This window comes from Lingula anatina, chromosome 1 (genome assembly GCF_051362555.1).
Source record: "Lingula anatina isolate TDL-2025a chromosome 1, LinAna3.0, whole genome shotgun sequence".
In the NCBI taxonomy this organism is placed as follows: domain Eukaryota; kingdom Metazoa; phylum Brachiopoda; class Lingulata; order Lingulida; family Lingulidae; genus Lingula; species Lingula anatina.
Window position 1 is genome coordinate 66,338,172 of NC_141767.1, and position 24,206 is coordinate 66,362,377.

The 24,206-nt window shown below is 34.7% G+C and overlaps 2 protein-coding genes across 3 annotated transcripts; one reads left to right on the top strand and one right to left on the bottom strand.

The window, feature by feature from the left end:
- Nucleotides 1-174: 174 nt before the first annotated feature.
- LOC112041956 (RNA cytidine acetyltransferase-like) lies at nt 175-24,067 on the top strand. 2 transcript variants are annotated; one of them, XM_087002192.1, is made up of 27 exons: nt 175-327; nt 516-636; nt 5,773-5,864; nt 6,180-6,351; nt 6,691-6,813; nt 7,964-8,025; nt 8,372-8,486; nt 8,759-8,866; nt 12,298-12,431; nt 12,713-12,806; nt 13,018-13,116; nt 13,297-13,433; nt 13,767-13,894; nt 14,155-14,402; nt 14,646-14,762; nt 15,027-15,128; nt 15,410-15,484; nt 15,662-15,775; nt 15,888-16,021; nt 16,200-16,248; nt 16,465-16,567; nt 20,034-20,141; nt 20,353-20,522; nt 20,712-20,831; nt 21,175-21,273; nt 21,505-21,656; nt 23,670-24,067. In XM_087002192.1, exons 2-27 carry the CDS (start codon nt 529-531, stop codon nt 23,770-23,772), a joined length of 3,066 nt encoding a protein of 1,021 aa, XP_086858318.1. In that variant the 5' UTR covers nt 175-327; nt 516-528; the 3' UTR covers nt 23,773-24,067. The 2 variants fall into 2 exon arrangements, with proteins under 2 accessions (XP_086858318.1, XP_086858319.1); XM_087002193.1 differs by lacking the exons at nt 175-327; nt 516-636; nt 5,773-5,864; nt 6,180-6,351; nt 6,691-6,813 and adding an exon at nt 7,142-7,203.
- On the bottom strand, nt 9,016-11,688 carry LOC106151761 (uncharacterized). The gene has a single exon (XM_013525166.2). It carries the CDS (start codon nt 10,736-10,738, stop codon nt 9,422-9,424), a length of 1,317 nt encoding a protein of 438 aa, XP_013380620.2. The 5' UTR covers nt 10,739-11,688; the 3' UTR covers nt 9,016-9,421.
- Nucleotides 24,068-24,206: the final 139 nt, after the last annotated feature.

The following is a 24,206-nucleotide window of genomic DNA, read 5'->3' on the forward strand; positions in this document are numbered from 1 at the left end:
AGGTTCACTACTATAGTACTTCTTAGCAAACGGAGTGTTGCAGTAAAATGCGCGAATATCCGTTAAAGCACACCAAAATGTTCTTTTGGTTAATTAAAAGACAGTTTAACAGTTTTTATATATTTGATAATAAAACACTCTCACTGTTTTCGTCCTTTTTATTTACATTGGCCTCGATATCAAGCGAACGGAAGGGAAATCCCATGCGCACTTGTATATGCGCAAACAAAAAGGACACATGTTTGGGGGTCCAGTATTTTCTTGTTGAAGAACCAGACGGGGCCCATCTTTATAACAAGTTTCGTGTTTCAACAGTAGTATTATAAGGTAAGATTAAGTTTGAAGGCCATGACACCAAAGATGTACGTTATTATGAATATAATATAGCATTCCGGAACAAGTGTACGTGCAACACGACTGTGTTGCAGTTACTGTAGCACTTTTGCAAATAGAAGTGTAAGGCATTCTGCTTCATTTGCTCTCTCTCTCAGTTTATTTCTTTGTATTATTTTTAGAATCCAAGACAAGATGGTTAGAAAGAAAATTGATAATCGCATTCGGATTATGATAGAAAATGGAGTAGCAGAACGACATCGCAGTTTGTTTGTCATAGTTGGAGACCATGGGAGAGACCAAGTAAGCATTAAGTGCATTGTTCATGTTTGTGAAATTGTTTTTTATGTACAGACACAGATGTGTCTGTACATATAGCCATCATCTGCGTCTGTCGTCGCCGTCGCCGTCGCCGTCGCCGTGCACTTTTACCGATAACACGATAAATGGAAAACTGTTTTTTCTTTTGGTATGAAACTTACAGAACTGATGAATATTCATAATACGCAGGTCAAGTTCGAAAATCAGCATGATCGGGTCACTTTTAGGGAATTTATGCTGTTTTTTCACTTTTTTCAGCATATATGCAGCACTGATAACACGATAAGTGGAAAACCATTTTACCTTTTGACTTGAAACTTACAAAACTGATGAATATTCATAATACGCAGGTCAAGTTCGAAAATCAGCATGATCGGGTCACTTTTAGGGAATTTATGCTGTTTTTTCACTTTTTTCAGCATATATGCAGCACCGATAACACGATAAGTGAAAAACCATTTAACCTTTTGGCTTGAAAGTTACAGAACTGATGAATATTCATAATATGCAGGTCAAGTTCGAAAATCAGCATGATCGGGTCATTTTTAGGGAATTTATGCTGTTTTTTCACTTTTTTCAGCATATATGCAACCCCGATAACACGATAAGTGGAAAACCATCCTACCTTTTGGCTTGAAACTTACAAAACTGATTAATATTCATAATACACAGGTCAAGTTCGAAAATCAGCATGATTGGGTCATTTTTAGGGAATTTATGCTGTTTTTTCACTATTTTTCAGCATATATGCAGCACCGATAACACCATAAGTGGAAAACCAATTTACCTTTTGGCTTGAAACTTGTAGAACTGATAAATATTCATAATACCCAAGTCAAGTTCGAAAATCAGCATGATTCGATTATTGTTAGGGAATTTATGCTGTTTTTTCACTTTTTTCAGCATATATGCAGCACTGATAACACAATAAGTGGAAAACTGTTTTTTCATTTGGCTTGAAACTTACAGAACTAATGAATATTCATAATACGCAGGTCAAGTTTGAAAATCAGCAAGATCGGGCAATTTTTATGGAAGTTATCCTGTTTTTTTTTTTTTTTTCAATTTTTTCAGCACTTTTATAACACCGATAACATGATAAGTGTAAAAATGTTTTTCCTTTCCTTGGATTGAAATTTACAGAACTGGTGAATATTTATTATACGCAGGTCAAGTTTGAAAATTGGCATGATTGGACTATTTTACAAAAGTAATGCTGTTTTTTTCCCTTTATTCAGCATACATGCAACACTGATAACGCATTTTAAGGAAAACCAATCAGCCTTTTGTCTTGCAACTCACAGGAGTGATCAATCTGACCAGTATACAGATCAAGTTTGAAAATAAGCTTGATCAGTTAAGTTTTGATGAAGTTATTAGCCTTTTTGTATATAAGTGGTTTTTCTTCAGATTTAATTCTTAAGCATGTTAACAGTCTCATAACGGTACTAATTGGATATGTTAAAGTGTTGTTTTAACATTTTCTGCTTCTTAACAATATTGTTAGTTGATTATATAAAAATGACGGTAAACCTATTATCCTGCATTGTGTAATAAAGTATCAAAAATGGAAAGGAACTCATCATTGCAGTTCGTCAGATTCAATCATTCACTATGTTTAGAATCTCCAAATGGAGCTAATTGGACATTATAAATTGTTCTATTGATATTTTTCCTATGTCAACAATTTTCCTAGTTGATCATTTAAAAATGACAGTTAATTGATGATGGTTTTATGTAAAAAAAGGTGTTGAAAATGGAAAGAAAATCATTTCAGTACAGTTATCTCTTGTTAACATTTTGGCATTTTGAAAGTGTGACCCTAACTTCCATGTCCTTGGAGACCTTTCCATATCACATTTTCTGAATATCCATGATACTTTTATTTTTTTATAAAAAATTTGATGGTCATTATGCTGTTAAGTATTATGTTATATTGCATGAAAGTTAAAGAAAACCCTATTTTGGACACTGCTGCCAGGATAGCGATTAAGGGAAAACCATGTTACTTATGATAATCAACCTTACTGAAAAGAGTGAAGTGCAGCTTGTGTTGGAAAACCATCGTAATTGTTTTCTGTTTTGAAAGCAATGCAGTACAGTGCTATTTGGTGCAATAAATGTATATGGATAGTAGGCAGTTAATTCAGGGTTATAAAATAATTTGCTTAATTGATTTTCAAGTTATTTCAGGGTTATAAAATAATTTGCTTAATTAATTTTCAAGTGGGTATTAAATGAGATTGCATAAACACACATTGAGATTTCATTGTAAAGTCCCATCGGTTTAGCTTTCTTAACTGTGTCACATAATTAGGAATCGATGATTATTATGCAGGTAAATGTTATTTAATATGGAAAATAAGTTTACAAAAAAAAATTTGTGTAACGCTTACATTAATGCTAAAGATGAATAACAGTGCCTTATTATTCTCAAACTCAATAGGGTTATTCATATCATGTTAGTAATTGTACAGCTAGATTAAAAGTTTGAATAGCAGCTTTATTGGTATTTTTTGTTATGTTTTATTTTACATTTTCTTTTAATTTTTTTATGCTGTTTTTTCACTTTTTTCAACATATATGCAACATTAATAACACAATATAAGAAAAACAGCTTAGCCAATTGTCATTATACTCACAGGAGTGGTCAATCTTACAAAAATGCAGGTTGAGTTCGAAAATCAGTGTTATCGGGCCATTATTTTAGAAGTTGTACTGTTTTTTCAAATTTCCTCAGATTCAATTCTTAGGCATGTTAACAGTCTCATTATTGAACTAATAAGATACGTAAAAGTGTGTGTTTGATATTTCCTGCATCTTTACAACATTGTTAGTTGATTATGTAAAAATGATGGTAAACTTGTTATCATGTATTGTGTAATCAAGTGTCCAAAACGGAAATAAACTCATATCATTGCAGTTTGTCAGATTCAATCATCCACATCTGCCATGATGACCATGATGGGAAAACCGTGTTCGTTATGATTGTCAAACTTTCAAAAAAGAAACACAGGACTAAAATGCAGCGCAAGTTGGAAAAGCAGTCTAATGGGCTTCTTTTTCTGGAAGTTATTCATTTTAGTGAAATATTCATTATCTTTTTGGCATATTCATTGTGGGACTCGGAGCTCCCATGGACATGAAGCTGGATGGTAATCAAATTTTCTACATGTTCATGCTATTTATAGTCAATAATCAAAAATTGGTGATAATTATTCTATAATTTATTATGTAATGTTACATCAAAATTGACAATAATCTTTTTGCACTGCTACTGCAAACATTATGAAAAGAAAACTGTGTTATTTATTATTATATTTAACTTAAGAGTATGATTTTTAGAATTGGCATGCAGTTCAAATTAGAAAGCCAGGTCAATTGGGTTATCATTTATTATTGAATTTAATGCAATTTTGTGTGAAATTTCATTTTTCTCATTCTGGCACTTTCTAAGTATAAACTTGAACTCTGATGGGCCTGAAGCCTTATGCTTTTACTCTCATCGGTGTTACCTGTTGTGCAAAATTAAAATTTGATGTTGACTGTGCAGTTAAACATAATGTATTATTGCATCAGAAGTGGTAGTCTCCTATTTTGTGCATTATTGTTTTGTGCTCTTCTTAAGTTGTGACTTATGGGCCTGAAAGACCTTTGAGAGGGTCAGTCTATAAATTTCCCTTGGGTATCACTTCGCTAATTTCAGTTATAAAGTAATTTGCCTAATTGATAGGCTACATAAAGCACACTTGTTGATATTTCCCTGTAAACTCCCATAGGTTAAGCTCTCTGCTAGATTAATAATAAGGAAGCAGTGATAATTATGCAGGTAAATTTTGTTTAATATTGCAAATAAGTTTTATATATATATATATATATATATATATATATATATATATATATATATATATATATATATATATATATATATATCAAACTGAAAGATTAAAAGTTTGAATAGCAGCTTCATTGGAATTATATTTACCTCTGCCAAGGAGGTTATATTTTCACCCCTGTTTGTCATCAACATAACTCAAAAAGTTATGGACCGATTTTGCTGATATTTTCAGGAACTGTCAGAAGTGGGCCAAAGAGGACAAAAATCAATAATAATCAACAATTGCTACCTTGGCAGAGGTCTGCACTCTCGGAGTGCTTTTCTAGTTTTGTTGTTTTCCTTTATAATTTTTTCTCAAACACTTGCATTTGTGACTTTAAACTCTCATCCGCCTGAGACTCTGACATTTCTGTTTTTCCACATAAGCAGTTGTATTGTTTTTTATGTCTTTAAACATTATGTTACTTATGTAATATTATTTTATGCACTGTCATCATTTTTCAAATATTGAGACTTTCATAATGTGAATTTGAACTCTCATGGTCCTGAAACTGTAATCTTATTGAAAGGGTAGATTGAGACCATCTTCTGGGACTTCTGGAAGAAAGTCAGGTTATTAAGTTTATATTGCCTGGTATCTATTTTTTCTTCTGTTGGAAGACCATCAAAATGGAGGATGGATCAAAATAGATACTTTGGAATACTGTCAGAAAATATCTCTGGGTCCGCTCATGTTATTGACCATTTTACCTGTTGTGCATGATTAAAATTCAGTGTTGACTGACAGTGCTATTATAAGCATTATTTATTATTGCATCAAAATTGACAAAATGACCTATTTTGCATCTTTATTTTCTGTTTTTTGTCTGTACATTTGACAGCTTTGCTGCCTTGTTTATTGCTTATTATTTGGTAAGATTAAAATAAAATGAACAATCGCATCAGGGATATCTCTTTATTGTTAAAAAAAAAAACACTTCTGATGAATCTGAAAATTGAAGAAAAGTGGGACAGAGTTAGGTCTCGCTATCTCAGCATTTGTATTTGGCAAGCTCAAATATAATCACTGAATGATAATTTCAAGTATTGTGAGAAAGTAAAAGAAGTAATCTGCAACTGTTTATCATTATATATGCATGTATATTTTAGGTATGTATGCATGAGTGCATATATTTGTAGGAGTGTGTGTGTGTGTGTGTGTGTGTGTGTGTGTGTGTGTGTGTGTGTGTGTGTGTGTGTGTGTGTGTACTCTTAAATTAACACTGCATGTGTACATGTAGGTTGTTATTCTGCACCACATGTTGTCCAAAGCAGCCATCAAGGCCAGACCATCTGTGTTATGGTGCTACAAAAAGGAGCTGGGATTCAGTAGGTAAGACATTTAAATTGTTGTAATGGTTATCCATCACATAATGCCATTTCAACATACTTGTACTAAACAATCACCTAGTCACACCAACATTAGAACCTGAAAAATTTTTAATGCAAAACTCATCATTTATTCCATGTGGTCAGAGTGCATTGCCAAATAAATATTTATTTTTTTCATTTCAAATGTACAATAGATTTTTATTTATTTATTTTTAAAAATTTATATTTAGAATGAAAGTTTTTGTTTTTGATTGGTTAAATGGGGGAAAACAGAAATATAGTATAAAATACATAAAAAATTTCATTTGTATTGTAGCCATAGGAAGAAAAGAATGCGTCAGTTGCAGAAGAAGATCAAAAGTGGTAAGCTGGATGTGAAAGAGGATGACCCATTTGAGCTCTTTGTGGCAGCAACAAATATAAGATATACTTATTATTCTGAGACACACAAGATTCTTGGGAATACATTTGGGATGTGTGTGTTACAGGTAATTTATTTAGTAATACTGTTTAAATAATGTTATATAATGATTCTAGTGTCCAGTGTAAAGTTTTCAAAGTTTTGTAATAACCTGTTTAAATGAAAATTATTTAAGGAAGATAGATAGGAAGATTGATGATTATTATTGTTTTGTATTGTTTATGAAGTTATTTATTAATTGAATTTGGAAATTAGTCACTGCTATGGGTACTTACAAAAGATTATTTACATGATTTTTTTTCTGTTCCCCCCCTCCAAAAAAAATAATAATAATGATAATAATAAAAATTAAATGCATTTATTTGAAGCAATTTATATTTCTTAATAGTATGATCTATATATGCAGGACTTTGAGGCTTTGACTCCTAACCTCCTAGCCAGGACTGTGGAGACAGTGGAGGGAGGAGGTCTGGTAGTTCTGCTCCTCAGGACAATGACATCCCTCAGGCAGCTGTATACCATGACTATGGTAGGTGACATCAAATAACAGCTGTTTACCATAACTATGGTAGGTGACATCAAATAACAGCTGTATACCATGACTATGGTAGGTGACATTAAATAACAGCTGTATACCATGACTATGGTGGGTGACATTAAATAACAGCTGTATACCATGACTATGGTAGGTGACATCAAATAACAGCTGTATACCATGACTATGGTAGGTGACATCAAATAACAGCTGTATACCATGACTATGGTAGGTGACATCAAATAACAGCTGTATACCATGACTATGGTAGGTGACATCAAATAACAGCTGTATACCATGACTATGGTAGGTGACATCAAATAACAGCTGTATACCATGACTGTGGTAGGTGACATCAAATAACAGCTGTATACCATGACTATGGTAGGTGACATCAAATAGTAGCATTTACCACTGGAGTCTGTAACACATAATGTAATGAACCTTTTCATATACATATGGAATGAATGTCCTAAACTTACATAATTTTGAATGCTTAATTTAAAGCGTGGGCTCAGAATAAGACATGTTTTTCATCTAACTTAGTGGATAATGCAATCCAAAGATTCCACGGTTCGTGTCAGATTTACGTAAGGTCGCGCAAAGAAAACCCAAGTCCACATAATGACCACTTAAAGATTTATTCATTGTCGCTCGGTAGCTACATATTCTAAGTGAAGTCTCCAACTCTTAACTCGTCTGCGCCGTACTCCGTCACTTCCAATCTCCTCCTTTGATGCCTCCTCTCGCTGTCCTCCTCTATGTCTCCCCTCTGTTCAATTCCCATTGCTTAAATACTAATTTGTTATCTTACATGGATCCAATGCTGCACTATTGTGCGATGTACGTCAAACCTAATTACTTTTAATTGCATAGTTAATTTCTTTACTTCGGCGTTATACACAGAGACCGCAGCATTACTCAAAAACTATTGGACTACATCACATTACATCATATGAGTTAAAAAGATACATGTATCTATGTCGGACACAACATAATCCATTTTCTAAATTATTTTAAAGCTTGTTGATTAGTAAGGTTTTAAAAATTGTAGCTGATTGGTCATTTATGTCAGATTTAAAACTCTTCAATACAAATAAAACTGACTAAAACTAATCACATTTTTTATGTTGTATTATTGCAGGATGTCCATGCTAGGTTCAGGACAGAGTCTCATCAGGATGTGGTTGGAAGGTTCAATGAAAGGTGAATTTATATTGCATGCAATAACCATTTAAAAGTGAATTATAACTCGTGTACTACAGCAAGACATCCTTTAAATAATATGAGAGCAGTTTAGAAATAATTTTATGTTATTAAAGGTCTGTTGAAGATGACTACTTATTCTTGGTCATGGTCTTAATATTGAAATGAATTTAATCAGTCTGTCTAGTTTGCTTTTAAACAAAAATATTAATGTGAAAATATTTTGTGTTATGGGACATACCCCATCCAAGCTAAGTAAAAAGATTTATTACTTTCATACATATTTATACAACTTGCCTGCACTTCAGATATGAAATTATAATTGTAACATAACTCATTATTTCAGGTTCTTGCTGTCTTTGGCATCCTGTAAAAGATGTATGGTAATTGATGACCAGCTCAATGTGCTCCCAGTATCTTCACATACGCTGCAAATTCAGCCTGTGCCACCTAAAACTTCAGTAAGTAATTGAGTCAGTTGACACAAAGTATCCTGTTGTTCTTCATATCAAACATGTACTCTGGTAGCAAAATCAGATTTCAACTGCAGAAATAGATCAGAAGCAGTTTTATGTATTATTAAGGTGTTGTATTTGTAATTTTCACGGTTGCTTTCTGTACAGGATTATTGGAATATATTCATATATTTTGAAAGGGATTTTTTTTTGCTAAAAATTACTATTGATGTCTTTATGAAAAAATTGTAGTATACTTCACTTTTTGTTTTAAAAAGGATGACCCCCTGCCTCCGTCAGAGCAGGAACTAAAGGAACTGAAGGAGTCTCTACAAGACACTCAACCAGTGGGGGTGCTAGTGGACAGCTGCAAAACTCTGGATCAGGTCAGTTATTTATTTATTTATTTATTTATTTATTTATTTATTTATTTATTTATTTATTTATTTATTTATTTATTTATTTTAATTTTTTTTACTGTTGATATCATTTGTGAAAATATATTCGGAATAATGAAAGAACACAAGATTCTAAATGTTTTTCTTGAAGCAAATATTTAATTTTTTTATTGCACAATTTTTTATTATCAAGAGAAAGCTTATGACGATTAAAATGATTTTGTATGAAATCATTGTGTCCAAAAACCATACACCGTAAAAGAAGCAGTGTTAAATACAAGTGTTAATTGTTTTATACTTAAGATTTAAAGTACAAAAAAGAAATATTGATGTTGTTGTTAAGTAATTTCTTTTGATTCTGAAGTTATAACTCTTTTATAACAGTAAAAACTGTTACTGTAATGCAATTCATTTTGATTTTGAAGCCTATTCAAATAGATCATCAATAACATACTTTAATAAACAAAATATTAAAAGCACAGCCCATCAGAAGGTATTAATGATAAGTACTTCAGCATGTAGTTAAGAATGCGTATTTTGCTGTTATCTGGTAAGGCCACCAAGATCATTCAAAATCACATAGTATTTTAGAACTTTAGGCAGAGGTAACATAGCTACCTTTGGCAATATAGGAATCTTTAACTTAGTTCTTATTGCCAGTCTACATATCTGCTGTAGAGAAGGCACACTAAGCAACAGGTCATCCAGCAAAGAGGCTGTCTGTGAACCCAAGATGGCAGTGGATAGCATCTCTCTGTCATGTTTGTCAATCTGTGCCCCGGCCAAGAGCAGCATTATTAGTGCTCTTTCATCTGCATGGGGGGCAGCTAAAATGGCGTAATGAAAAGCATTCTTACCAAGACCATTCTGCAGATTAGGGTTACAGCCAAACTGCAGGAGGTACTGCATAGATTTCAGACACCTAGCTTTGGTGGCCAGTATGAGGGGCGTGTTGCCATTACAGTCCTGAACATTAAATTCTGCTCCATTCTTCAGCAGTTGGAGAACTGCCTGTGGAAATCCATCTAGAGCAGCAAGATGGAGGTATGTCTGCCCAGAGAGAGCCTGATGGTGCACATTAGCTCCACCTGCTATAAGCTTGTTCAACACTGCTAGATTTCTGTGAGTCAGAGCCAGATAGATTGGCGTGTGATTTTGTGAGTTGAAGATGTTAGCATCAGCTCCTGCTTTGAGCAGCAGTTCAGTGATGTCGTCATCGCCAGTGGAAGCCATGAGGTGTAACACCGTATTTCCTCCATTATTGACTGCATTCACGTCACATCCTGCCTGTACAAGTCTCTGTACTATGTGAATGTGCCCACGTTTAGCTGCTAAGGACAAGGCAGTGTTATGTCCTTTATCATATCCATTGAGATTTATACCAGCATCAATGAAGAGATCCACCACATGCTGATGGCCATAGTAAGCTGCTTCATGCAAAGGTTGGGACAACCAGTTATTGCTCCATTTTCTTGAAGATCGGATACTGAGGTGGTGAATTCCCCTTACGAAACTTATAGAGGCACTGTGGATGTCACTGAACAAATGTTCTGTTGGTGTGTTTGGAGAGACTCTTTCTCCATCATCACCATCAATCTCATCATTTTCATTACTGCCACCGTCATTATGAGTGTAGCAGCCGTTCTTCAGTACATGCGACTCTGGTCCAGATCTCCTCTTTGGAAAAAGTGGTTTTGAAACAAAACCTCTTGAATTGTCTAAAACAAGTGCTGCCTCTCCTTTGCTTGACAACTGGAGGAAGATAGCAGAGTCCTGATTTGAAGAATTTGAGCTCACGCAATTCCCCATGTGAAATTTAAGATATGTCAACAAATGTTGATTCTTGAACGCATATTTCATTTCCACATTTTACCTCCATGGTGGTGCAGTTTTTTACATAAAAAATTCTGGAAAAATTCCAATCAAAACACAAATGTTATGTTACATGTGCTATTTTCAATACATATGAGGAATACTTCCGTCATACTGCCACAATAAGAACGTTTTACATGTTGCCAGATTTTAGCATAACTACTTACTGCAGGTTTCTCTAATTGTACATGTATTTAAAGTTATTTAATGAGCTCATGTTGAGGATTTAAAGTTCCATGTGGGTTTATATAGTACTCTTATCATGTCCCAGTTTAATGTGTGTTCAATGCACTATCTCCGTCAGCTCATTCTGTAAGGACAGGTATCTTCTCTGATGTAGTATTGCATAACTGCTGGCATACATACCACAGGAACCCTGGGCTCTGTGTGTTCTCAGATAAGATGCATGCCTTAGCTGGCTTACACTGTGTTACTGCTCAGTGTACAGATTCACAGCTATAGTCAATAATACTCTTATGCCTAGTCACATTCTGAATACTGTTGATTGTCTGCAAAGTCCTTAATGAAGCCTAAAGGTTAATTCCCTGGTTGAACTATGAATACCACTTTGAATAACTTGTTTAAGTTGTGAAAGACATTTCTCTAAGTGAATCACCAGAAGTCTTCCTGGGTGACATTTTCTGACCTACAGCTATGTGCCACAGGTGACATCTTGTCCGTTGTGTAGATCATAAAAAGGGTTTTTTAATAGTTTTTGATACTTGATCTTGTTATGTGCCTGACTGGATGTAGTGCCTGGATAACTAACTGGGTCTGTACATTCATGTTCAGGGGACCGCAGAGAGATAGGTGTATTGTGTATTGTCCTCACCTATCAAATAACTATGGCAAGTTTTCTATGTTACAACTCATTTAGATGTGCCACTGATGCACTTAAATTGTCTGACTTGTGTATTGAAGGCAGGATAATCCACTGGTTTTTTACAACTTAATATTTATATCTGTATGGTTTTTTTTTTTTTTTTTTTTTTTTTTTTTTTTTTTTTTTTTTTTTTTTTTTGATACTATGGATAACAAAAGGTCCCACATATTTGATGATTGCAGCCACACATGACAGCTTTCTTGCTGTTCACATTTTAATTTGATGGAGGCAAAAAGTTGGATTGGGCCACAATTAAATAAGTGCACAGGCAGAACTTTAATATTGGTTTTATATTGAAAAGTAGGGCAAATTGAACAATAACTGTTATCAAAACCCGCATAAGGAGTTACACAATTTTGTATCGCAATTTGAACAGTGAAAAGTTTTTACTCTTGGCCTAATTATGGCTTTATGTCGATAATCAGATTTTTTGCCATCTTTGAACACATGCACACTAACGTGTGTGTGGGAAAATCATCAAATAATGTGAAATTACAGTTTTATTTGGTTTTAGTATTGAAAAAAAAATGTCACCATCCCATAAAATGCAGGACTTTATTTTAATAAATAATTCTAACTTAAATTTAGCATATTTGACTATGGGTTGAATTATCCACATGGATATTAATAAAATTTGTTTTTGTATCCTCTTTTTTTTCCTTAGGCAAAAGCAGTGCTCAAATTTGTTGAAGCAATATCTGAGAAGACTCTGCGCAGCACAGTGTCACTTACAGCTGCTCGTGGTCGAGGGAAGTCTGCCGCACTGGGCCTAGCCATTGCTGCTGCAGTGGGCTTTGGGTACGTACCATTTTTTCAGAGTTGATTTTCAAACTATGGATTTCAATATTAGGCTAAAAGTATATGTAAGAATTGTAAAATACTGGTTTAAAAATATATTATTAGTATATACAATTTGGCAGTTAGTTTACAATTTGGCAGTTATTAATAAATGTGTTATGCTTTCTAAAGATGTATTCTTTCCTATTTTTCTTACATTTTTAAAAAATTTATATCCATTTCAATTTCAGATTTAAATTAGATAGATATTAGATGGAAATAATTTTTATCATATTATTAAGGTACTCCAATATTTTTGTCACCTCCCCCTCACCAGAGAACTTGAAAACAGTATTTGAGTTTGTATTTAAAGGATTTGACAGTTTAGAATATCAGGTAATCAATGAATGTAAATTGTCTTCTTTTCACTTTGCTGAATTAAGCTAGTCTACCAATAACCTTCTGTGTAGACACATTTCAAATGTAACATATTAAAAATAAAGATTTTGTATTGCAATTTTAATAGTTCAAAAATTATTTTTATTTTTAGTGCATTGAAATCTGTTTGATTAACTTGTGAAAAATATGTTTCTGTTTGTATATATAGGAGCATCTAGACTATGAGTTGGTGCAGTCCACCAATCCAGAGTTCAACAATGCTATAGTTAGAGTGAACATTTTCAGAGAGCACAGGCAGACCATACAGGTTGGTGACCACAACTCACTAATAGAGCTTTACTTCGATGACCAACTTTATTTTAACAACATCAACATTTTTAATACTTCTGTTTGCCAGCAATATAGCTTGTAACAAGCTCGACTAGATGTCTAAACAGCATGTGTAAATCAACTCAGTTGTAGTTGAAAGGTATCCTCTTGTTTTCAGTATATTCACCCTGGAGATGCACACAAGCTGGGTCAAGCAGAACTGGTCTGTATAGATGAGGCAGCAGCCATTCCATTACCTCTGGTGAAAAATCTTCTTGGTCCATATCTTGTCTTCATGGCTTCAACAGTAAATGGGTAAGGATAATTTCTAATGTTTCAATGCATCAAAGAACTCATTTCTTTACTCAGAAAATAGAAAGTGCATTGAAACTATTGTACTAGGTAAAATGCCCCCTCTTCTTTCCAACATACCCATATAATCACCAGCTTTACTTTATTCTACTCAGTGCCAGGAGGAGGCATGTCTTAAAATCTGTTAATCTGATTTCATTCAGCGAGAGTCCCTGCAGAGTTGCTTTGAACTCCCTAGTTAATTGTGAACACACCCTTTGATTTGAAATATGTATAATTCTGATATGCGTGATAAGATAAAGTATGACGTAACCATTGAAATTTTCTTTTGAAAAGTTATGAAGGCACTGGAAGGTCTTTGTCCCTGAAGCTATTGCAGCAATTAAGGCAACAAAATGTGACATTTGGGAAGCAGGCAACGGATCAACAGAAAGGGGCACCTGGCGGGCTGGCTTCTGCCACAGGTAGTTCACCTGTTTACAGTAATAGTTTTCAAATAATCAAAACATCCATATATGTACACAATCAGTGAACATTAGAAACCATAAGTGTCTTACGTCTGATTTCTGTCATATTGAACACATTGAGTGGAAAAGATATTTCCAGTTTTGAAGCATGTGAAGAGGTATAAATATCCTGTATACACAACCTTAGATTATTTTATTCTTTTCTTAAGTTTCAAACATATTATGCTTTTTTTAAATGAAATATTTGTCATTTGTAGGTCGCATACTGCATGAGATATCGCTGACGGAGTCTATACGCTATGGAGATGGGGATGCTGTAGAGCAGTGGTTGAATGAAGTTCTCTGTCTGGATGCTTCCAATGTTCAGAGGATCTCGTCTGGGTGCCCTGTCCCTGAGAATTGTGATTTGTACTATGTGAACAGGGACACTTTGTTTTCCTATCACAAAGCCTCTGAGGCTTTCTTACAGAGAATCATGGGGCTGTATGTTGCTTCTCACTACAAGGTACACAATACGGCATTACTTGTAAAGTTTGATGAAAGATATATATATATTTTATAGGTAATAATTTTAATGGAGCATTGCTATCATGGTATGTTCTGTAAGATTCTGTAAGAAATGCCCACTGTTAAGTGGGTTTACTGTCAGATTGTATTGAAAATATCACTAAATGCTAAAACAGTATTTTATCTGGTTCAATTACTGATGAAATACAGTTGTTTATCCCGTTTTTATTTTTATCATCAGAATACTCCCAATGACCTTCAGATGTTGTCAGATGCTCCAGCACACCACATCTTTGTTCTCCTGGGACCAGTAGACCCCACACAGAACACACTGCCTGAAGTGCTCTGTGTCCTACAGGTTAGAGTGTTAGAGAATTTTGTATTTGATGGGACCTGGAGAAAAAGTTAGAAGGTTTTATATGAGGTTCATTGTAAATAAATTTTTCTTTTTACAGTAAATCTGTTTATTATTGTCTGAATAGTGATTTGTCCAATAAAAATATTTCTTAAGGAAAGCAAATTGCTTTTTGGACAAAAGGTTGATATTGAGTGTGGAATTGTATTTTGTCTTTATTTATGTGCAATGACTTTGCTAAGTTTCATCTAAGTGTTATTGATTCAGGTGTGCCTGGAAGGTGAGATCTCTAAATCTAACATAATGAACAGTCTCTCCAGAGGCAAGAGAGCATCAGGGGATCTTATTCCATGGACTATCTCTCAGCAGGCAAGTAGTGAAAGTTGCTGCATAAACTTGCTGCATAAACGGTGAATGTAAAAAGATCCATGGTTTAGGGAATTTTATTATTAAAGGACAATCATTCTACAGACCATCTGTCTATCACTGTTGACAGGTTTTGAATGTTTTTGAATTTTTAATGGCTGTTCCACAACAAATATGTATGAGCATTTCTATAAAAAAATTTGATTCTTCCTCCATCAGTGAAAGTGGCTCACAACCTCCATTTGATTTTAACTGTACTATTATTATGTGTATCATCATTTCAGTTTCAAGATCATGACTTCCCCCAGCTGTCAGGAGGCAGAGTGGTGAGGATAGCCACCCATCCAGATTATCAGGGGGTGAGACTCAAGTCTTCACTGTTCAAACTTTGTATAGATTCTGTGAAGTTGTCAATGAAATGTTTGGCAATCAAATATGATATAGCACATGTTTGTAAGAATGCAATTAAGATATGGCTGTTAGTTTATTTTTTTATATTTATACACGGAGTAAAAATATATGATGTTTTGTTCTAGATGGGATATGGGACACGTGCCTTGGAAATTCTGCAACATTATTATGAAGGCAAGATACCCAGCTTAGTGGAAGATGCTGTTGTGGAAGAAGCTGTTCCTACTGTTAGCAAAGACGTAAGTGTTTTCTTAATATTTAGTCAGTGATTGAGTCATACAAATCTCTAAATTTATAATTTTCATACACATGATGATGATATTAAAAGACCTGTCCCTTTTGCCCCAATAGGCTGTGGGTCTTCTTGAGGAGAGGATTGCACCCCGAAAGAACCTCCCACCATTGTTACTAAAGCTCAGTGAGAGACCTGCAGAAAAGTTGGACTATCTTGGAGTGTCGTATGGGTTGACTGCAGGACTCCTGAAGTAAGTTAGTACAAATACAGTGAATAATTTTAAAAGTTTATAAGCTTATTGTACTAAGGTTTAGTAAAGTTTACACCATTTAGGGGCAAGCGGTGTTGAGGGAAACAGTATTGTTGAAAAAAATCCTAGGAAAGCAGTGAGAAAAAGATGATGAAGATACATTCCTGTATATTTTCAGGTTCTGGAAGCGTTCTGGTTTTATCCCTGTTTACCTTAGGCAAACACCAGTAAGTGATACTGTTTGGCTGTCATCTTTCTCATCTCACTTTATTTTTTTGACTGTGATTCTTCATGCATCTGTGTTCTCAGAAAAAATAAAATTAGATGAATTTGTCTAGCAGTATATTTGATGTGTCTGTTACTGATTATTTCTCTTCACAAAATATTACTATGTGGGATTTAATTGGTTTATCAAAATTAATTTTTTTCCCTTCCTCTTCCAGAATGATTTAACAGGGGAGCACTCGTGTATTATGTTGAAGGTTTTAAATGAAGGAGAGAAGACAGAACAGGAAGAGGAGTCCTGGTTGATGGCATTCTGGAAAGGTTGGTTTAACTCTCAGTAATCAATTACAGGATATTTTAAAATATCTTTAAACTCTTAAAAGACTTCCTTTCTTGTTGTCAAGCATATTTTAATAGATGTTTAAAAGATGTTTCTAAAGCCTTTTCACTGAAGCCTGATTAATTGTACCACCAGCGTTAGCGCTGGCGGTACACATGGTTTCGGTCCCGTCCAGATCGTTCCGCCGGCTCCGTTGGCTCCGCCGGCTCCGCCGGACGGCTACCGTTACCGCTTCTCCTCCTAGACGGTAAGGGCCCCCGTACCCATCTCATGGATTTAGGTCACCTATAATCTCAACTCGTTCCACGTAAAATTTGGGCTTTGTCGGTATTGGGGTCTGGGTGTGGCACTCATTGCAATGCACCCTTGTCTAAAAATGGCAAAATTAAATGCTAATTATCTACCCTACGGAAGGAGTTATGGGAAAAATTTCTATAGACGGCTTTCCAAAAGTCATATGTGTAGATTTCAAATATACCCTTGGATTTGACCTTTGACCTCTACTTCAAGGTCAAATGGGCCAAAATTTCAAAAAAATGAAATTTTTTACGAAAAAAAATTTTTTTGCCCTGTTATTCAGCCACCACACAGACTTAACCAATAATATTATTGGAAAGTGTTACACTTCAGGTCATCTTTCATCTCCATGAATTTGGGGTCAATCGGTGCATTTTCACGGGAGTAGCGGCCATAAGATACCGAAACTGAAAACTGTCTCTAATTTGGGAACCGTTAATGCTAGAGACCCATTCTTTTTTTCATTTTGTAGAGCATGTAAAGCCCAACACTGGAGGTGGTCTCGGTTTTTTTGTATTCCATACGGTTTTCGAGTTACGCTGTATCAAAAAGTACATATTGGTGGTAAAAGCAAAATGTGCAGTACGGTAATGGATAATAAATTTTGAACTCTGGAAAAATAAAACATAAGGCTTGGCAAAGCAGACAACTTGTGTTCAAAAATGACATTATTTCATCAAATTTGAACTTCTGAAACTTCAGAGCACCTCCTATTTCAAGAATTTTGACCAAAATGACATTTTCTTTATTTTAATTAATTTTTTCTGTACGAAATTTAAGGCACATTATGGTAACTCCAAAATTATAACATCTAGTCCCTTATATCTCCAAAACTGGCAGAGATAGGTCCATAGTTACTATTGAAGTTGAATAGGAAGTCATATACTGGCAATCTTACTATGACCTTGAAATTGACCTTTGACCTACTTTTCACCATGAACTGAACTTTGCAAATTTTTCTTCCCTTTTATCTCCAAAACTGGCAGAGATAGGTCCATAGTTACTATTGAACTTGAATAGGAAGTCATATACTGGCAATGTAAATGTGACCTTAAAATTGACCTTTGACCTACTTTACACCATGAACTGAATTTTGCAAATTTTGCTTTCCTTTTATCTCCAAAACTGGCAGAGATAGGTCTGTAGTTACTATTGAACTTGAATAGGAAGTCATATACTGGGAATCTATATGTGACATTAAAATTGACCTTTGACCTACTTTTCACCATGAACTGAATTTTGCAAATTTTGCTTTCCTTTTATCTCCAAAACTGGCTGAGATAAGTCCGTAGTTACTATTGAATTGAATAGAAAGTCATATACTGGCAATCTAAATGTGACCTTAAAATTGACCTTTGACCTACTTTTCACCATAAACTGAACTTTGCAAAATTTGCTTCCCTTTTATCTCCAAAACTGGCAGAGATAGGTCCATAGTTACTATTGAACTTGAATAGGAAGTCATATACTGGCAATCTAAATGTGACCTTAAAATTGACCTTTGACCTACTTTTCACCATGAACTGAATTTTGCAAATTTTGCTTTCCTTTTATCTCCAAAACTGGCTGAGATAGGTCCGTAGTTACTATTGAACTTGAATAGGAAGTCATATACTGGCAATCTAAATGTGACCTTGAAATTGACCCTTGACCTACTTTTCACCATGAACTGAACTTTGCAAACTTTTCTGCCCTTTTATCTCCAAAACTGGCAGAGATAGGTCCATAGTTACTATTGAACTTGAAAAGGAAGTCATATACTGGCAATCTAAATGTGACCTTAAAATTGACCTTTGACCTACTTTACACCATGAACTGAATTTTGCAAATTTTGCTTCCCTTTTATCTCCAAAACTGGCTGAGATAGGTCCATAGTTACTATTGAAGTTGAATAGGAAGTCATATACTGGCAATCTAAATGTGACCTTGAAATTGACCTTTGACCTACTTTTCACCATGAACTGAACTTTGCAAACTTTTCTGCCCTTTTATCTCCAAAGCTGGCAGACATAGGTCCATAGTTACTATTGAACTTGAAAAGGAAGTCATATACTGGCAATCTAAATGTGACCTTAAAATTGACCTTTGACCTACTTTACACCATGAACTGAATTTTGCAAATTTTGCTTCCCTTTTATCTCCAAAACTGGCTGAGATAGGTCTATAGTTACTATTGAACTTGAAAAGGAAGTCATATACTGGCAATCTAAATGTGACCTTAAAATTGACCTTTGACCTACTTTACACCATGAACTGAATTTTGCAAATTTTGCTTTCTTTTTGTCTCCAAAACTGGCTGAGATAGGTCCGTAGTTACTATTGAACTTGAATAGGAAGTCATAAACTGGCATTATAAATGTGACATTAAAATTGACCTTTGTCCTACTTTTCACCATAAACTGAACTTTGCAAATTTTGCTTCCCTTTTATCTCCAAAACTGGCAGAGATAGGTCCATAGTTACTATTGAACTTGAATAGAAAGTCATATACTGGCAATCTAAATGTGACCTTGAAATTGACCTTTGACCTACTTTTCACCATGAACTGAATTTTGCAAATTTTGCTTCCCTTTTATCTCCAAAACTGGCTGAGATAGGTCCATAGTTACTATTGAAGTTGAATAGGAAGTCCTATACTGGCAATCTAAGTGTGACCTTGAAATTGACCTTTGACCTACTTTTTATCATGAACTGAACTCTGCTAATTTCTTTCTCTTTTAACTTCAAACTTGACAGAGATAGGTCCATAGTTACTCTTGAACTTGAATAGGAAGTCATATACTGGCAATTTTCTGTGACCTTGAAATTGACCCTTGACCTACCTTACGAAGAACTTAAATTTGATTGTACCATATATATTTTTTGCAATAGTTAAAAAATTCTTGTTGATTGCATTTTTACAGCTTGTCAAGCACAAAACTGGTGGCTGTGTCCCTTATTTTGTGTATGTGGGGGTCTATACGAATGCGTTTGCTCCAGCTGGTGGTGCAATATTTGGAGGCGGTATCGCCTCTCTGATCCTCTAGTTCTATCTTTGCCATCAGTGTGTATCATTAACTGAGGTATATTTAACAATTTCTTTCATCAAAGATTGGGTCCTATCTATATCAGTAAAGGAATATTTATTTTGTTATAATGATTTTATTTCAGATTTCCGCAGAAGATTTTTGTCTTTGTTATCGTACCAGTTCCGCACTTTCCACCCATCTCTCTCCTTAAGTATTCTTCAACAGAAACAATGCAAAGAAAAGGAATCAGGTAGGTATTAGTCAGGATTGGGACTGATGATGGGGAAAAGGGGAGCAATGATTATATCCACCTTTTTTTTAAAGGGTGACCTTGTGCTTAATTTGTGGAATAGCTATGTATTTTTATGTGAAAGAAGGCATTGAAATGCTTCTCGGTATATATAATGAAAATCAGTATTTATTTCATGTTGTTTTGACATTAAAAAATTTCCTATTTTAAGTAATCAGTGCAGAAGAGTTGGACAACTACTTCACTAAATATGACCTGAAGAGGCTAGAGCTGTATTCCCAGAACATGGTAGACTATCATCTCATCATGGATTTACTGCCATCTATAGCCAGGCTGCACTTCCTAAACAAGACAGGGGTTCACATCAGTGCAGTACAAGCTGTGAGTAGAACCTGAAGCCAAGAAATAAATCAAGGCTTGATTTTCTGACTACAGTCCATTGTTCAATATAACTGTAGTTAACAGAGATCTGCCTTACACTTAACAGGTTAAAAGTTTGATGGTCAGAACATTTGATTGCTTTTAGACTGTACCTCTACTAACTCCTGCTACATCCCCCTGTATTTGCAGGCTATCTTGGTGTCCATGGGTCTCCAGCACAAGAGTGTGGAAGATGTGGAGAAGGACATGGAGGTGCCGTCCAGTCAGTTACTGGGCTTGTTCAACAGAGTCATACGGAAAATGGTGCAGGTGAGTAGACATAGGTAAAATGGACTGATCTATGGGGCAATATTTGTCTTAAAAAAAAAATATATATATATATATATATATATATATATATATATATATATATATATATATATATATATATATATATATATATATATATATATATTTTAGTAAAAAGGGCAACAATGAATATGAAGAAGAAAGTGTAGAAATGCCCTGTAAATATGATTAATGTAAGAATTTTGTTTTAGTTTATTAGATTATATAGTGTTATCTGTATGACGATATGTGTAATGAAATATTAATGCATGTAAAATAAATCATGCATCAAAGGCTACCTGGGTTAAAAAAAATCTGATTGCAGCAATTCAACCAGATTGCTGAAGAGGCAGTGGAAAAAGATATGGTTGCAAGAAAAGAGGTTATCATGGAACCAGTGAAGAATTCTCTAGATCAGGAATTGGTAAGAATGAGAATAATATAACTTGTTTTATTAGAAACCAAAGCAGTGGTAAATTGAAACAAACTCTGAAAAGAAAACTGACATATCAGGTATTTCAGTGATGAGCTACACAACTAATGCACTAATACTGTAAATTAATAATCTATTACTGAAACTTACCCGCCCACCTTTTATGATAATATTTTACTATTTCTGCATATTTAAGATTAAAATAATCCCTCTATTTTACAGGGTGAAGCTGCAGCAGAGGTCGCAAAGAAGCAGAAAAAGGATCTTGAGTTACTAAAAGATGCAGATTTGAGCCAGTATACAATTAAAGGCAGTGAAGGAGACTGGGAAAATGCCCTTACGAAAGGAACAAAGGGACTTCTCAGTGTAAAGAGGTGGGAAACTTAAAATTGTTAGGTCTTTACAAACATGTCCATTTGTTGACCCTTTATTTCTGTTTAGGTGTAGGGCATCCAAATCTATTTGAATTTTTCATCTTTATAACAAATTTTGAATGTTCCTGCGATTCCATTGTCTTAATTGTGGCTTCTGGCAGGAGTTGCAGGTTCCCAGGCACGTATCTTAGTAATAATGTAATTGTACCACCAGCGTTAGCGCTGGCGGTACACATGGTTTTAGTCCCGTCCGGTCCGTTCCGCCGGCTCCTGCGGCTCCGCCGCCATGTTACCGTTACCGCTTCTCCTCCTAGACGGTAAGGGCCCCCATACCCATCTCTTGGATTTAGGTCACCTATAATCTCAACTCGTTCCACGTAAAATTTGGGCTTTGTCGGTATTGGGGTCTAGGTGTGGCATTCATTGCAATGCACCCTTGTCCAAAAATGGCAAAATTAAATGCTAATTATCTACCCTACGGAAGGAATTATGGGAAAAATTTCTACAGACGGCTTTCCAAAAGTCATATGTGTAGATTTCAAATATGCCCTTGGATTTGACCTTTGACCTTTATTTCAAGGTCAAACAGGCCAAATTTTTCAAAAAAATGAATTTTTTTACGAAAAAAAAATTATTTGCGCTGTTATTCAGACACCACACAGACTTAACCAATAATATTATTGGAAAATGATACCCTTCAGGTCATCTTTCATCTCCGTGAATTTGGGGTCAATCGGTGCATTTTAACGGGAGTAGCGGCCATAAGATACCGAAACTGAAAACTGTCTCTAATTCGGGGACCGTTAATGCTAGAGACCCATTCTTTTTTGCATTTTGTAGAGCATGTAAAGCCCAACACTGGTAGTGGTCTCCGTTTTTTTGTATTCCATACGGTTTTCGAGCTACGCTGTATCAAAAAGTACATATTGGTGGTAAAAGCAAAATGTGCAGTACGGTAATGGATAATAAATTTTGAACTCTGGAAAAATAAAACATAAGGCTTGGCAAAGCAGACAACTTGTGGTCAAAAATGACATTATTTCATCAAATTTGAACATCTGGAACTTCAGAGCACCTCTTATTTCAAGAATTTTGACCAAAATGACCTTTTCTTTATTTTAATTAATTTTTTCTGTAGGAAATTTATGGCACATTATGGTAACTCCAAAATTAAAACATATAGTCCCTTATATCTCCAAAACTGGCAGAGATAGGTCCATAGTTACTATTGAAGTTGAATAGGAAGTCATATACTGGCAATCTAAATGTGACCTTGAAATTGACCTTTGACCTACTTTTCACCATGAACTGAACTTTGCATATTTTTTTTCCCTTTTATCTACAAAACTGGCAGAGATAGGTCCATAGTTACTATTGAACTTGAATAGGAAGTCAGAGATAGGTCCATAGTTTCTATTGAACTTGCATGGAAAGTCATATACTGGCAATCTAAGTGTGACCTTGAAATTGACCTTTGACCTACTTTTTATCATGAATTGAATTTTGCAAATTTTGGTTCCCTTTTATCTCCAAAACTGGCAGAGATAGGTCCATAGTTTCTATTGAACTTGCATGGAAAGTCATATACTGGCAATCTAAATGTGACCTTGAAATTGACCTTTGACCTACTTTTCACTATGAACTGAACTTTGCAAATTTCTTTCTCTTTTAACTCCAAACCTGGCAGAGATAGGTCCATAGTTACCATTAAAGTTGAATATGAAGTCATATACTGGCAATTTACTGTGACCTTGAAATTGACCTTTGACCTACCTTACGATGAACTTAACTTTGATTGTACCATTTTAAGTTATATTTATTTTTTTGCATATTTTGAAAATTCTTGTTGATTGCATTTTTACAGCTTGTCAAGCATAAGACTGGTGGCTGTGTCCCTTCTTTTGTGTATGTGGGGGTCTATACGAATGCACTTGCTCCAGCTGGTGGTACAATATTCGGAGGCGGTATCGCCTCTCTGATCCTCTAGTTACCTCTGCTTCTGTTTATTTTTAGTGGAGTTCAGGAGAAGAGAAAGAGTGTGGACAGCACTAGCTTTGAACAGCAAACACCAGGGAAACACAAAAAACACAAGAAACAAAAACACCATAAACATTAACAGGACTACAAAGAAAGTCTAAATTTATTTTGTGAGGATGGCGTAGAATTATCTAAGCAGTAGTTAAAACAGTTAAATAAATAGAAAAGCCTTTGTCACGCATTAATGACATGACAATTTGGATACACGGATATAGGTTTCCACTGACGATAAATTTTGTCAGAGACCAGAACTTTAAGGATGGATTAAGATCTGGATCCAGTGAGTGGAGAGCCAGCCTTGTATTTTGATGTTATTTGTCAGCAGCACTGATGTGAAATACTATTTCCAGAATAAATAAATGATCATGCTTTTATTTCTTTCTTTTCATGAATGTAACATACATCAAACCAGGTTAAACCTGTCAATAATTCTTGAATATATTAATAAAATTTCATTTCTTATTTAAATAAGAAGTAAGAAATTGTAAATACACATAAAAAGTAAAAATTCTG